The sequence below is a fragment of the Gorilla gorilla genome, chromosome 4 (genome assembly GCF_029281585.2).
Source record: "Gorilla gorilla gorilla isolate KB3781 chromosome 4, NHGRI_mGorGor1-v2.1_pri, whole genome shotgun sequence".
NCBI lineage: Eukaryota > Metazoa > Chordata > Mammalia > Primates > Hominidae > Gorilla > Gorilla gorilla.
In genome coordinates, this window is record NC_073228.2 from 46,814,670 (window position 1) to 46,829,808 (window position 15,139).

General features: G+C 54.5%; 1 protein-coding gene across 5 annotated transcripts in view; it reads left to right on the forward strand.

Annotated features, from left to right (window-relative positions):
• PLEKHM1 (pleckstrin homology and RUN domain containing M1) overlaps positions 1–15,139 on the forward strand; it is a 54,890-nt gene that overhangs the window by 35,950 nt on the left and 3,801 nt on the right. For all 5 annotated transcript variants that reach the window (XM_055387847.2, XM_055387848.2, XM_055387846.2 and 2 more), the window contains 4 exons: positions 312–1,229; positions 3,816–3,961; positions 9,198–9,391; positions 14,619–14,682. In XM_055387847.2, the coding sequence (XP_055243822.1) occupies positions 312–1,229; positions 3,816–3,961; positions 9,198–9,391; positions 14,619–14,682 (1,322 nt within the window). The remainder of the gene's footprint in view (positions 1–311; positions 1,230–3,815; positions 3,962–9,197; positions 9,392–14,618; positions 14,683–15,139) is intronic.

Sequence of the window (15,139 nt, forward strand, 5' to 3'; positions counted from 1 at the left end):
AGCACACTTGGTCATCCCTGGCAACAGGAGGGAAGGCGTGGGTGTAGGGAACAGGGTGTGTGGAGGGGATCTTTTGGGTGCTCTTATTTTCTCAGTGAAATACAGGACGCAAGAGCAGCAGTGGACGGTGAGAATGGGGATGTTCCCATCCAGCTTTCAGGGTCCCATGTGATAGTGCCCCGTGGCTGGCCTGTGTTCTGGGGACGGTCACTGGCCACAAGCACTGCAGGGCATCAGGCAGCAGAGGCTGCCTTGGGCAGGACAGAGACAGGCCTGCCAACTAATGTGCCCCTTTTTGCCTCTGCCTCCAGGACTGTCCAACCCATTCCGGGGTCTCATGAAGCTGGGCACCGTGGAGCGGCGGGGGGCAATGGGCATCTGGAAGGAGCTCTTCTGCGAGCTCTCCCCGCTGGAGTTCCGCCTCTACCTGAGCAACGAGGAGCACACCTGTGTGGAGAACTGCTCCCTGCTTCGCTGTGAGTCTGTGGGGCCAGCCCATAGTGACGGGCGCTTTGAGCTGGTCTTCTCTGGCAAGAAGCTGGCCCTGCGCGCCTCCTCCCAGGACGAAGCTGAGGACTGGCTGGACCGGGTGCAGGAGGCCCTGCAGAAGGTCCGGCCTCAGCAGGAGGATGAGTGGGTGAACGTGCAGTACCCAGACCAGCCTGAGGAACCCCCGGAGGCGCCCCAGGGCTGCCTCTCTCCCTCAGACCTGCTCTCGGAGCCCGCGGCCCTCCAGGGCACACAGTTTGACTGGTCGTCCGCCCAGGTTCCAGAGCCAGATGCCATCAAGGAGTCCCTGCTGTACTTGTACATGGACAGGACCTGGATGCCCTATATATTTTCTCTGTCCTTGGAGGCTCTGAAATGTTTCCGCATCAGGAACAATGAGAAGATGCTGAGTGACAGCCACGGTGTGGAGACCATCCGGGACATCCTGCCAGACACCAGCCTTGGGGGCCCATCCTTCTTCAAAATCATCACGGCCAAGGCTGTCCTGAAGCTGCAGGCCGGAAACGCCGAGGAAGCCGCCCTGTGGAGGGATCTGGTCCGCAAAGTCCTGGCATCCTACTTGGAGACAGCCGAGGAGGCGGTGACCCTGGGCGGGAGCCTGGATGAAAACTGTCAGGAGGTGCTGAAATTTGCCACCCGGGAGAATGGCTTCCTGCTGCAGTACCTGGTGGCTATCCCCATGGAGAAAGGCCTTGACTCCCAAGGCTGCTTCTGCGCAGGTGCCGACTTGCTCTGCTGCCACCCCCAGCCTGCCAGCCTCACTCCGCCTCCTGCTGGTTCCTGATTTAGGCTCCCCACCCTTCTGCCTCCCCGCAAATGCCCCCATCCTTCCCCTAGGGATGAGGCCACAGATCAGGCTTGCCCTACAGCTTCTGCTCCTCCCCAGCCCCGGCTGGGGCCAGTGCCCTGCTCATAGGCAGTGGGCCCTGCTCACCCGTCCCTCTCCTGCCACCTCCCACTGATGGGCGGCAGGCTGGCTACTCACTGCGCTGCTCAGGGAGTCCCAGCCTGCTTCATTTTCTTCTTGCTCTACTGTCCTGTTCTTTCAGAGCAGGGGCATGGTTTCCTTCCAAATATTTCTGCTGCTTTTATAAGTGTACACCCTTTTTTTAATTACAAAAATGGGCTCGTGCTATTCAGTGCTGTCCAATAGAACTTTCTGTGATGATGAAAATGTCCTAGATCTGTGTGTCCAGTGCCATAGCTGCGAGCCATGTAGTGCTACCAGGTGCTTAAAGTGTGGCTAGTGTGGTTAAGCAACTGAATTTTCCATTTAAATTCATTTACATTTAAAGGGGACACACGGGGCTCTTGGCTGCTGTGTTGAATGCTGGATATATTGTTCCACAACTTGGTTTTTTCCTACACTGCGAATGTTATTCCAAGTCAGTACATCTGCTATGTCTTCCTCATCATCAAATCTAATACTTCTGTGCTGGGCACTGGGCCAGCTGCTTTATTTGGATTATCTCATTTAAGTCTCATAACAACCCTGTAGAGATAGGCGCTACTATTATCATCTCTGTTGATAGGGGAGGAAACTGAAGCACAGAGCTGGTAAGTACCTGGTTGGTGTCTGCTACTGAGCTCACACAGCTAGTAAGTGGCAGAGGCAGAATTTTCCTTTTTTGTTTGTTTGTTTGTTTTAGTAGAGATGGGGTCTCCCCCTGTTGCTCAAGCTAGTCTTGAACTCCTAGGCTCAAGTGATCCTCCTGCTTCAGCCTCCCAAAGTGCTGGGATTACAGATATCAGCAACCATGCCTGGCCAGAGGCAGAAATGGGACCCTGACGGTCAGGCCCCAGAGCCTTTGCTCATAGGCAGGACCCTAGAAGGCATCCCTCTAGGGTCTTATTCAAGGTTGAGTGACATCCACCTGCCCATGTTCCATTGTTAGCTCCTCCCACTCCCCCCACCATCCAGGGGCAGGTGGCATCCCATCACCATGGGACCCTTAGGTGACCTGTGAGGGGGTTGTCCTGCTGCAGAAGGCCAGAGCAAGAAGCTGAGCCTTGGTTTGGGAGCTGTCCTGTTGGCACAGACTGGAGGGAAGCCTGTTTCAAGCGTCTGAAAGGAAGCGGTCTGCGGTTGGCCCCGCGAGGATGGGAGAAGCTAGGCAGAACAGAGCTTCCTGCAGAAAACACCTGCAAGCCTCGCTTGACCTCTCCCCCGCCTGCCCCAGCACTCACACTTTGCTCTTCAGCCTGTGAAGGCCAGGCTCTGAGGGGGCCAGGACTCCAGGGCTTGCAAGAAAGGGTTCCTCGCCTGTGGGTGTGAATGCTGCGGGGGCAACTCTCACCATGGCTGCCACCCACCAGCGGGTGGGACTGTGCCACCGGGGAGTTTGGGTTTCCTTTCTACCCAGCAGGCATGGCTCAGTGGCAGACACCAACCACTGGCATCTGGGTTGTATTTCATCATTTGCAGGGTACTTGCAGAACCTTGTCTCATTTAAGCTTTGTAATAACCCCACGAAATGGCTGGTAGTAGCTGAATTTTACAGTCACTGAAATGGAACCTTGAAGAAATCAGGTGAAGGTCAGGGTGAGGCAGCTGGTGAGGAGCAGAGCCCGCCCTCTGGTCCCAAGGCCCGGGGAACCTTCTGCCTGCCCCTGGAGGAGTTAGGGCACATGTTCAGGGTTTGAGTCAGGGCCTCTGCTTTTTGCCCAGGGCACATCCCACTCCCATTCCCACTGGCCCCGGCTGTGGAGACACCTCCAACCAAGGGGGCTGAAGCCAGCCCTGCCCCACAGTCCCGAGGCATCAGACACTGTGCACACTCCCCTGCCCCCTGCTGGCTGCCCATCCGCTCCCTGTTGCCAGCCCCGACCCTGGTCCCTGTCCCCCAGCTACTTCGCTGCTTGCCACAGCCCCTACTCTGCTGCTTCCATTCTGGGGCCCGAGTGGAGGGGTGGACCTAGAGGAGGCTGGCATTGCCAAGCCAGCAGTGGGGACACCGGACACAGGCAGCAAGGGGTAGTGGAGCAGAACTCAGGCTCTGGAACCAGCCAAACCCAGATCTGAATGCCAGCCATGCCACTTCATCACTATGTGACCAGACAGATTTCCTAACCTCTCTGAGCATCCATTTCTTCAGCTGTAAAATAATGATAGTTCTTACAGTGTGTTGTTGTAAAGATTAATTAGTAGGGGAGTTCTGAGTGGTGGAAATACGAGTGGTGGTTATTCTTGTGTTTGTGCCTACCTTAAAAAAAAATCAACCAGCAGATCCTTTCCACCACAGCAGCTCCCAAGTTACTAGGAGCTGACTCTGGCCACACCACTCACTCTCCACCCATCTCCCCAGGCTGCTCCCGGCAGATCGGCTTCTCCTTTGTACGACCCAAGCTCTGTGCCTTCTCTGGCCTCTATTACTGTGACATCTGCCACCAAGACGATGCCTCAGTGATTCCGGCCAGGATCATCCACAACTGGGACCTCACCAAGCGCCCGGTAAGTCTCGAGCCCAGCAGCCCAGCTGCTGAGGGACAGAGGGGTGTTCACTCCTCTTTGCTGCTGCTGTTCATCTGTTTAGAGGAGTTTGGCTCCTCTAAACAAGGGAAGCCAGGGTCACTGGTTCAGGCACTGTGACGTTGGGGAGCTAACCAAGAGAAAAGCTTGGTGCCTGTCCACAGACCTGGGCAGGGCTCTATCGGTGGCTGTCTTGGTCCCCAGGAGGAAAGAGTTTGAGGATGGTTTCCTGCAGCTACAAACATAACTGCTTAAGGCACCAGCAGATAAATGATAGATAGATAGATAAAATAGATTTGATAGATTAGATAGATAGATGGATGGTGGATGGTCAGGTAGGTAGGTGGATGAGCAGGTGGCTAGGTGGATGGTTAGGGGGCTGGGCAGGTAGGTAGGTGGATGAGCAGGTGGCTAGGTGGATAGTTAGGTGGATGGATAGGTAGGTAGGTGAATGAGCAGGTGGCTAGGTGGATGGTTAGGGGGCTGGGCAGGTAGGTAGGTGGATGAGCAGGTGGTGGCTAGGTGGATGGTTAGGTGGATGGATAGGTAGGTAGGTGAATGAGCAGGTGGCTAGGTGGATGGTTAGGGGGCTGGGCAGGTAGGTAGGTGGATGAGCAGGTGGTGGCTAGGTGGATGGTTAGGTGGATGGATAGGTAGGTAGGTGAATGAGCAGGTGGCTAGGTGGATGGTTAGGTGGATGAGCAGGCGGCTAGGTGGATGGTTAGGTGGATGGGTAGGTAGGTAGGTGAATGAGCAGGTGGTGGCTAGGTGGATGGTTAGGTGGATGGATAGGTAGGTAGGTGAATGAGCAGGTGGCTAGGTGGATGGTTAGGTGGATGAGCAGATGGTTAGGTGGATGGGTAGGTAGGTAGGTGGATGAGCAGATGGTTAGGTGGATGGGTAGGTAGGTGAATGAGCAGGTGGTGGCTAGGTGGATGGGTGGATGGGTAGGTGGATGGGTGGATGGGCAGGTAGGTAGGTGGATGAATAGGTGGCTAGGTGGATGGTTAGGTGGATGGATAGGTAGGTAGGTGAATGAGCAGGTGGCTAGGTGGATGGGCAGGTAGGTAGGTGGCTGAGCAGGTGGCTAGGTGGATGGTTAGGTGGATGGGTAGGTAGGTAGGTGAATGAGCAGGTGGCTAGGTGGATGGGCAGGTAGGTAGGTGGATGGGTAGGTAGGTAGGTGAATGAGCAGGTGGCTAGGTGGATGGGCAGGTAGGTAGGTGGATGAGCAGGTGGCTAGGTGGATGGTTAGGTGGATGGGTAGGTAGGTAGGTGAATGAGCAGGTGGCTAGGTGGATGGGTTGGTGGATGGATGGATGGGTAGGTGGTTGGGTAGATTGGTGAATGGGTGGATAGGTAGGTAGATGGGTGCCTAGATAGGCAGATGGGTAAATGGTTAGGTGGATGAGTGGATGGCTTGGTGGGTAGGTGGATGGGTAGGTAGATGGGTAGATGGGTGGGTGAATGGGCAGATGGCTAGATGGGTAGATGGTTAGGTGAATGGGTAGATGGGTGGGTGAATGGGCAGATGGCTAGATGGGTAGATGGTTAGGTGAATGGGTAGATGGGTAGGTAGATGGGTAGATGGGTGGACGGTGGGTAGATGGCTGGGTGGATGGGTGAATAGGTAGGTGGATGGGTAGATGGGCTGGCCAGCGAGCTGGCTATACCTTGGAGCAGTCATCCTAGCCTTTGCCAACCCTATGAGGCCCAGGTGACTGCACTCCCCTGTAGGCCCTACATGGGCTTATTTATTTCATGTTTTTGAAAAGCACTTTTTCTGTGACTTCCCCCATTATTAAGATAATACATGGTTATTGTTTAACATTTTAAAGTTACAGAAAAACCCAAAGACCAATCAAAATTCTGTGTCATAACCAAGAGATCGCCATTATTAACATTTCGGGGTATACCCTTTTCTGTGCATTTATTGACATATGCATCTATTTTTTATAAAGTTGGGATCACACAGGACTCATACTGCTTTATAAGAAGCTTGGTTCACTTAATATTATGCCTTGGGTACTTTTTATGTTCACCAAATGCTTTTGAATAAGATGTATCTTAAAGTCTTTCAGGATTTTCCTTTTCTCCAGCTGAACTTAGCCACTTTCCTACCTGTGTTACCATGAGCAAATTAGCTTCAGTTTCCTCATCTGTAAAAGGAGTGTCTGTGTCGGGGTTGTTGGGAGGGCAGGTGTGGCAGTGTGTGCCTGTCAGTAAGAACAGTGTCCTTTCCCTCCCTGGGGCCTGTCACACCTCCTGCCTATATTCACCCACCCATCCACCCATCTACCTAATTCACTTGGTTAGTGTCTGCCTCAAGGGGTGCAAATTTGGTTTTCTTCCAAGGGCACAGATTTCTACTAAGACAGACACAGAAACACAAGGAAGAAGCTGTTTGCTCCTCTAGAGAGCCAGGGCCTGCCAGCTATGTAGTCCTGATGTGTGGATGTGTCTTCATCATAGTGCAGGGTGATTCTCTCAGTCAGTTCTACCTCAACCTCCAACTCCCTGGGGCGGGGAAACCCCGCAGAAGTTGGCTTCATTTTGATTTTTTTGTTGTTTGCCTTGTCCCCGCCCTCGCTCTCAGTGTTAAATACTTAACTAACTACATAGAGGAAATTAAGCCTCAAAATCACCAAAAATGCAAAGAACCCTTTGATCATAAAACACGTTAACTATTTACAGGACCCTGATACTTCCATTGAGCCATCTCCTTATTCACTGCCCTCATCCTTGTGCCACTTCCTTTTCTAACTAGAAAAGTACAGTCCTAGCTGGGCACAGCAGCTCATGCCTGTAATCCCAGCACTTTGGGAGGCTGAGGTGGGCGGATCACCTGAGGTCGGGAGTTGAGACCAGCCTGACCAACGTGGAGAAACCCTGTCTCTACTAAAAAATACAAAAATTAGCTGGGCGTGGTGGCGCATGTTTGTAATCCAGCTAATCCGGAGGCTGAGGTAGGAGGATCTCTTGAACCTGGGAGGCGGATGTTGTGGTGAGCTGAGATTGCGCCATTGCACTCCAGCCTGGACAACAAGAGCGAAACCCCACCTCAAAAAAAAAAAAAAAAGAAAGAAAAGTACAATCATTTTCTAGGCATATCTGAGATCAGAAAATCCTCAGCTCGCTCTCCCTCTCAAAGATTGCTGGCCTAGGAAAGACAGGGAAATTCAAGATAGAAAGTAGGGGGCCCACGGGTTTGGGGCCTTATTGTTCGCCGTTGCTGTTCTGGCTGACCCACTGGTGCTGAGGCCTGGCTGACCCACTGGTGCTGAGGCCTGGCTGGCACTGGCAGGATGTCAGCCCAGGAGTGGGGCTTCTTTCTGTCTCCTCCATTCCTGCAGGATAGGAACAGTCGCTGGGGAGCACAAAGCCCCTGCCCATCTGCAGTGTTTGGCAGTGTTCAGCGCACATTCCTGTGTGTTATTTCACTGGAGCCTCACCCAAGGCCTGGGGCCAAGTCATGGGAAGAGCTGAGTTAGGACGAGAACAGCAGCTTGACCCAAGTCACCAGGAGTTTGCCATTGGGCTGTCCCTAGGCTGGGGGGCTGGTACCTCAGGGCCCCAGGCTTTGGGAAAAGAAGAGGTTGTCCATTGCTGGGGGAGGTGAGAGATGCTGGTGGAGCTGGGAGACAAGAGGTCAGAGGCCCCCTCAGCCCCCAAATACAGGGGCAGGTCTCCTGAGGGCCAGTTTAGTCCCCCAACCCTCAAGGGGAGAACAGGGCCATACCAGGCACTCACACAGCAGCTGATAGCAGCTCACATTTACTGGGGATGTGCCACCTGCCAGGCCCTATGCCAGGAGCTCTCCTGGAATACCTCTTTTAATCTGAATTCAAAATAATCCCATGAAAAAGAAGCTCCAATCCTGGGCTGACATCCTGCCGAGTGCCGGGCCAAAGCACTAAAGCAGCAGCAGCGAACGAAAAGGCCCCTAACCCATGAGCCTTAATTGCTCTCATTTTCCCCATTTTACAGATGAGGAAACTGAGTCACAGAGAGAGATAAGTTTCACCAATTCATACAGGTATAAAGTGGTGGAGGCAGGATTCAATTCCATTCTGACTCCGAAGCCAGACTTTTTTTCCCCTACGCAATTTATCAGAATTTGAAAAGGTTGCTGGATATGACAGTCAAATAAATCAATTTCATTTCTATATATCAGCAAACAAATTACTATTTTAAAAGATAATCACTTATAATAGTATCAAAAACAAAGCCACCAGAAATAAAATATGTAACGAGAGGACTAGTTAAGATGTTAAAGATCTGAGCCAGGCCAAAGCCAGACTTCTAATCACTGTGCACTTGTCGGCTGTGGAGACAACAGCTCCTCCATCCTTATGATGCAGCGAGACCACTGCAGGGGAGGGGGCTTCTGATTAGTGCAGCAGCCTGGTGTTCAGAGATGACACTTCAGCTCAAACCTGGCAGGTTCTGCAGGCAGGTTGTATAAGCTACGTTAGCCCCTCTAAGCCTCCGTTTCCTCATCTAGAAAACGGGGACAGGGACACCCTCCCTAACGGGTTGTTCTGAGAATGACGGGAGGATGTGGTCAAGTTCCTGACCCAGTGTTTTGCAAATAGTAGGCGCTCGATTATTGGCATTGGTATTAGGATCAGGGCCAAGGGTAGAACCTTCAACACCCTGTCAGCCAGGAGAGACTGAGATGGATCACTCAGCTGCACACGGAGTCCCGGTGTTGCTACTGGTGTGAGCCGAGGGAGCCCAAGGAAGCCTGTTGGTGAGCTGTGTCTGATCTGTAGCTTCCTGTGGCTGGAGCCTGACTCAGCCCATCACCTGGTTCCTGAGTCAGGGCACAGAAGGGAGTGCCTGTTTCCTTTAGTTGGGGGAAATAGGGGCTGGGAGGACAGGAAAGAGTGGGAAGGATCTGTGAGGCCCAGAGGGAGGGGGCTTTATCAGAGCAGTCCGTCCCTCATCTCAGCATGATTGGGGAGGGGGCAGTGACCCTTGCCATTAGAGGGAGAGTGGGTTTGGGAGTCAGATAAACTGGGTTCAGAGCTTGACTGTACCATTTACAAGCTGGGTGACCCTAGCCAAATCTCTTCATCTCCTTGAGCCTCAGTTTCCCCATCTGTAAAATGAAGATAGCCCCTCAGGTAAGTGAGCAGGTCATGTGGCACCTGGCCAAGCAGTGCTCACTGAACAGCCATTCCTTCCCATCCCCAATGCCTGGTGGTACCCCCAGATCTGCAGGCAGGCCCTGAAGTTTCTGACACAGATCCGGGCCCAGCCCCTCATCAACCTGCAGATGGTGAACGCGTCTCTGTACGAGCATGTGGAGCGGATGCACCTCATTGGGAGGAGCCGGGAGCAGCTGAAGCTCCTGGGGGATTACCTGGGCCTGTGCCGGAGTGGCGCCCTGAAGGAGCTCAGCAAGAGGTGAGCAACCTCTACGTGTATGCGTGTGAGTGCACGTACACACACACATGCATTCACACACATACTTATATGCACATGTACACACAGACACACATACACATGTGCACACATACCCACACACATAAATTTACACACAAATGCATAGACATCCACACCCATGCACATGTGCACAAATGTACACACATGCAGGCACTCGTGCACACACACACAGGGGCAGTGCCCAGGGCAAGGCGTCCACCTGGAGGAAACCTGGGCAGAGATCTTCCCATTGGGCCTGGGAAATGATCACATCTTTTGGGGGTGATTTTGGGGTTTTGTTCATGTATCTATTTGTTCACTCAAAAACATGGACTGAGAACATACTAAGCACTGCACACCTGGCGAGGCATGTGGGCTCCAACACTGAGCAGGGCAGAGCCAGGGCCGACCCGCCGGAAGTCTCTGGCCTGGCAGGGAAGACAAGTGGGAAAGCCAGCAACTCCATCCGGGGGTGAGGGTGAGAGGGAGACAGGTGGGAAAGCCAGCAACTCCATCCGGGGCTGAGGGTGAGAGGGAGACAGGTGGGAAAGCCAGCAACTCCATCTGGGGGTGAGGGTGAGAGGCAGGACGTCCTGGAACCACAGAGGCTTGACATCCAGCCCAGATCAGAGGAGGACAAAGCAGGAAGGACTTCCTGGAGGAAGTGACTTATAAGGTGAGACTTGAAAAATTAGGAAGAATCAGAAAGGAGAAGCAAAGGGGGAAAGAGCATTCTAGACAGAAGGAATGGCACGCACAGGCCATGAACGAAGGCACCGTTGGTGGAAAGCCCAGGGAGAACTTTGGCTACAGTGAGGAGGGAAGTGGGGAGTGTGGCGAGAGGCAGGCGAGGGCCAGATGTTCCCGTCTCTTCCCTGTACCAGCCAGTCGTCTGGCCCATGCCAGCCTCCCTCCTGAAATTCTCCAAAGAAGACGTGATCCGGGCGGGGCCCTCAGGATGCCCTTCAGGAAGCTTCTCTTACCCAGGGCCTGGGGCCTTTGGTGCTCAGGAATGGGATGTGATGCTGGGCTTCAACAGGGACTTAGGCCTCTCCATGCCTGTCATAAACACTTCCTAGTCCTCAGGTCACGCCCAGGCTGCAGTCTTTCCAGGGCTGTACTCTCCCAGCACCCTCAGGAGGGCAGACCTCAGGCGGAGAAGCCTGCCGGTGCCTACTGCCCAGAATGGGCTTCAAATCCACCTCTGCTGGGTTTCTGGGGGCAGGGACCAGTTCACAAGCCCCTCCAGGTTCCCCCGTCTGGCCTTCCCTCCCCACAGGGCTGGCCCAGAGAGCGTCTCTCTGAAGACTGCCTCCTCCATCCTGGCTGCAGTGCTCCCAGAGCCGGGCCTCCTCAGAGCCAGGGTGTGCCTCGAGCAGGTCCCCAGGGGCTCTCAAGGGGTACTGCAGGGGGCTCTCCCCTAGGCAGAGAGGAGAATTTGGCCCCACAGCTGCCAGCTGAGCCTTGGTCTCCTCTGTAGGGCCTGGAAGAACAGAAAGCCTTCCAGGGACCACCATGTGGGACCCTAGACCCTAGAAGACTTCACCCCAGGAGGCTCTGCCCATCCCAAGCATCACGGGTGACTGGGTCTCCACCTCTTGGCAAGCGCTGACTCACTCCCTACCTCTGAGAGTCCATGACCCAGGGCTCCAGAGAGACTATCCTCCTGCCCACCTAACCAGGTGGCGAAATCTCTGGGGTCAGGTGGGGCCTTATCACCCTCCTTGGTCAAGGAGCCAGGTACCTGCACAGGCATGCAGACCTGTGTAGACCAGATGCCTGTGGGGTGGGTTGTGGACCCCAGCCCCATTCACCCATCCCCACCCTGCTGAGAGAGTTTGTTCATCGGCTTTACAGACCTGTCTCTGTGGGCACCAGGGGCAGCCCTGTCTCTCTCTCCCTGACCCTCCTGCTCCATCCCTGGGCAGCAGTGCTGTACTCCTGCTATGCGCTCAGCCTGCTTCCCATGCCTGTGGAAGTCCCATGGAAACAGCATGGGGCAGGGGAAAGAGTGTGGGAGGCCCTCACCCACTGTGAGTCAGGAAAGTTGCTTCACTTCTCCGGGTCCAGCTTTCCCGTCTATGGGCCAGTGATTCCTCTGTTCCTGTGGCCTCCTGAGCAGTGGTGAGGGCTGCATGAGGGACCCAGAGTCTGGGCCACAGATGGCCCTGGGTCAGCATCGTGTGTGCCCTGAGGGCACCTGATCCAGCCTTGGCAGGGGCCAGAGGAGCTCCCAGAGGAGATGGCATCTGAGCTGAGGGCATGCAGAGATATTTTCCTTTTTCCTTCTAAAACGTTTTTCTTCTTTACAAAGGTCAATCTTCCAAGAGAGGAAAATTTATGAAAGGGAATAAAGCAGACCATTCAATCAGCCCTTCTCAGAGCCCACCACCACCTGCTTCTGCACCTCACTCCATCCACACACACATGTTGCCACACCAGTGGCATTGTGTGTCTGTTGAACTGGGGCTTAGAAAAATGAGAAAAGAGTAGAAAGGGCAGGGGAGAACCTGGCTTTCCTGGCTAAGAGACCGGTAGCAAGAGGCTGGCAGGAGCACAGCTCACTGACACCCTTGAGGGGCTCTGGGCAGCTGGGCTTCAGGTGCAGGGCCCAGAACTCAAAGGGCCCTCGAGGCCTTTGGATTTGATCTGCCACCTGTGGGGAACCATTGAAGGGTTTTGAGCACAGGGCTGTCACTTCCGGTCAGTGGCTTAGAAAAGACCACTCTGAAAAGACCAGGTGCGGTGGCTCATGCCTGTAATCCCAGCACTTTGGGAGGCCAAGGCGGGTGGATCACCTACGGTCAGGATTTTGAGACCAGCCTGGCCAACATAGCGAAACCCCGTCTCTACTAAAAGTACAAAATTAGCCGGGCGTAGTGGCAGGCACCTGTAATCCCAGCTACTAGGGAGGCTGAGGCAGGAGAATCACTTGAACCCAGGAGGCGGAGGTTGCAGTGAGCCAAGATCACGCCACTGCACTCCAGGCTGGGAGACAGAGTGAGACTCTGTCTCAAAAACACAAAACACACAAACAGACCATTCTGGCCCCAGTGGAGTGCAGTTGGTGAAGGGGAGAGCCCTGGGTGGCAGCTGGTGTTAGTAATTAGCCCAGGGAGCTGGGCCTGGACCGAGTCAGCCAGAGGGAAGGTTGAGAGGAGAGGGCTGAGGCATGGGAAGGTCTTGGATGTCAGGGAGTCAGGGAGGAGCTGTCCTGCACTAGTGGCAGCTGCCTGGCCGGGTTCTCTCCGGCAGACCTGGGACATGTCTCCAAGGGCCAGAGAAGCCCCTGACAGTGTCCTCTCCAGCCCTTGGGAGGAAGCCATCACAGAAATGCCCCACACCCTGTCCACCCACCAGACCTCATTGTCCCTCCCGACAGCCGGGGAGGGGTGGGCAGAGGAGGAGCCAGGGCTCAGGAGACAGGTGGCACCCAGGCCCCCCACCCATGTCCCCCGGATCTTCCAGCCCTTGCCTGGCCCTTTTCCTTCCCCATCACTTCATTGGTTCCAGGAGCTAAGATTCGACCTTTCCCCTCATCTTCTTCTCTCCCGGAGAGCCGTCCAGATTCTTCTGGTCTCTTTTCCAGGTAGCCAGCCTCACGCCAGAGGACAAAGAGGGTTCTCCTCATTGTGTGGGTGGAGAAACTGAGGCCCCAAGTAGGCCTGACTGTGCCCCAGTGCATGAGAGTTTCTCTCCTGGAGGCCAGGAGGAGAAGTGGCCTCTCACCCCTGGGTCAGCGCCCTCTTCCCTCTGGCCTTGACTGAGCACTGCGGAGAAGCCACTTCCAAGTCCTTGCTGAGAGGGTGACAGGCCCAGGGCACAGGGGCTCCCAGGGCTTCCACGACTGTGGTCAGAGGACAGATGGCAAAGCTAATTCTCCATCCAGATCAGCCCACCCTCCTGCCAGCTGAAGGCCAACCTGTGTCCCCCCAGCCCGCTGTGTCCCATGTTTTCTTGGTGACAAATGGCAGCTTCCCTTCCTAGAGTGCAGGAAGTTTACTGGGGACACCAGCATGGTAAACTGAGGGGCCAGTTGGCATCTTGGCCTGTGTGGCTGCTTGGTGAGACTCACCCTCTCCACCCCGTATTGGGCTCCCCTGGACCACAGCTAAGCCACCAGCTGGGACAAGGCCAAGCCCCCATTCCAGATGCTCCATAGTTTGCACCCCGGAGGCCCAGACCCAGGGCTGGCACCATCCTGTCCCCAGATGTCTGGGGCATCCTGGGGCAGGTTCCCAAGCATCCTCTGACTTGGAGTAACCTCCCACCCCCAGTACCCATGTAAACACACACAGCCAGGCCAGGCAGGTTTTGCACTAAGGGACTTTCTGCAGGTGTTTCCTCCCCATCAGGATGGGGCCTGCTGGATCCCTCCCATTGGTGTGGTAGAAACTAGAGCTGCGTTGGCGGCTGAGCCCTTGTTCTCTGCTCCCCCGGCCACCTCTGAAATGGGATCTGCTGTGCTTAGGACATGTCTCAGTTGCTTTCGTGTAGCACTGAAACCAGACACTTGAATGTCTGTCCCTCGGCCAAACCAGGGGCCACAGGAGGGCAGAGGCCATATCCTGTGCATTGCTGTCCCCAGCACTGTCCCTGGTATGTAATGGTGGCAATAATGACAACAGCCTGCATCTCTAGGCATTTGCCAGGTGGACAGGGGTGCAGGCTCTGGAGCCAGGCCCCTGTGTTCAAACTCCAGCTCTCCCACCTACTAGCTGTGTGACCTCAGGCAAGTGATTTAACCTCTCTGTTTCCTCTTCTCAGAGTTGGGATTGTGATAGTACCAGCCTCACAGAATTATTGTGAGGATCAAATGAATGAATGCGTATGAAGCTCTTAGCCCAGTTCCTGGTCCCAGGTGTCTGCACCCATCCTCCTTCTCATGATTAATTACGTGTTTACTGTGAGCTTGGCACCAAGCCAAATGCTTTAAGTAAGTTACTTAATCCAGACAACTCCATTTCCCAGAGAGGGAAACCCAAGGTTCAGAGAGGTTAAGTAACGTGCCCAAGGTCCCACCAGCTAGTTAGTTACTTTGAAGACCAGGCCCCAAGCCCAAGCAGGCCGAATTACACTCCTAGCCCCTGCCCCGCCCAGGCGGGGGATGTCTGCCTGGTGAGCAGCGCCAGGGGAGTGTAAACAAACAACACAGGCTGGCCTGGGTTCTGGAAACCTTTCTAAAGAATCGCTTGTGTTTTGTTTAAAGGCTCAACCACAGGAATTATCTCTTGGAGTCTCCGCATAGGTTCAGTGTTGCTGACCTCCAGCAGGTGAGAGTGTCATGCTTCCCCCGCCCAGACCTCTAGAGAGACTTCATTCCCAGAGAAGTCAGCAAGGAAGATGGAAGAGGGGGTGTCTGTAGTTTACTGAAGAAGACAGCAGTCTGTAGCTTTTCTGCAGCTCAGGGTGGGTTGCCCTGCTGCCCCAGCTTCCTGGGCAGGGATGGATACCCCCAGCACCCCTGGAATAAACAAGCACTCCAGCAACCCCAGGATCACAGGGAAGAGAGTTTGGAATACTCCTTTCCCCAACGGGAGGGTACAGTGAATTTGGGTCTCATCTATAAATCCCATTAGCCCCCAGTGACCTCAGTGCCCACGGGCTGGACGCTGGCATTGCTCAGCCTGATTCAGGGAGGTTTTCTTTTCTTGCCCGTGTGGAAACTGGGGGTAGAAGTTCTCCAGGCAGGGTGCCATGGCACCTCAGTGCAGCTGCTTGAAAGGCCTG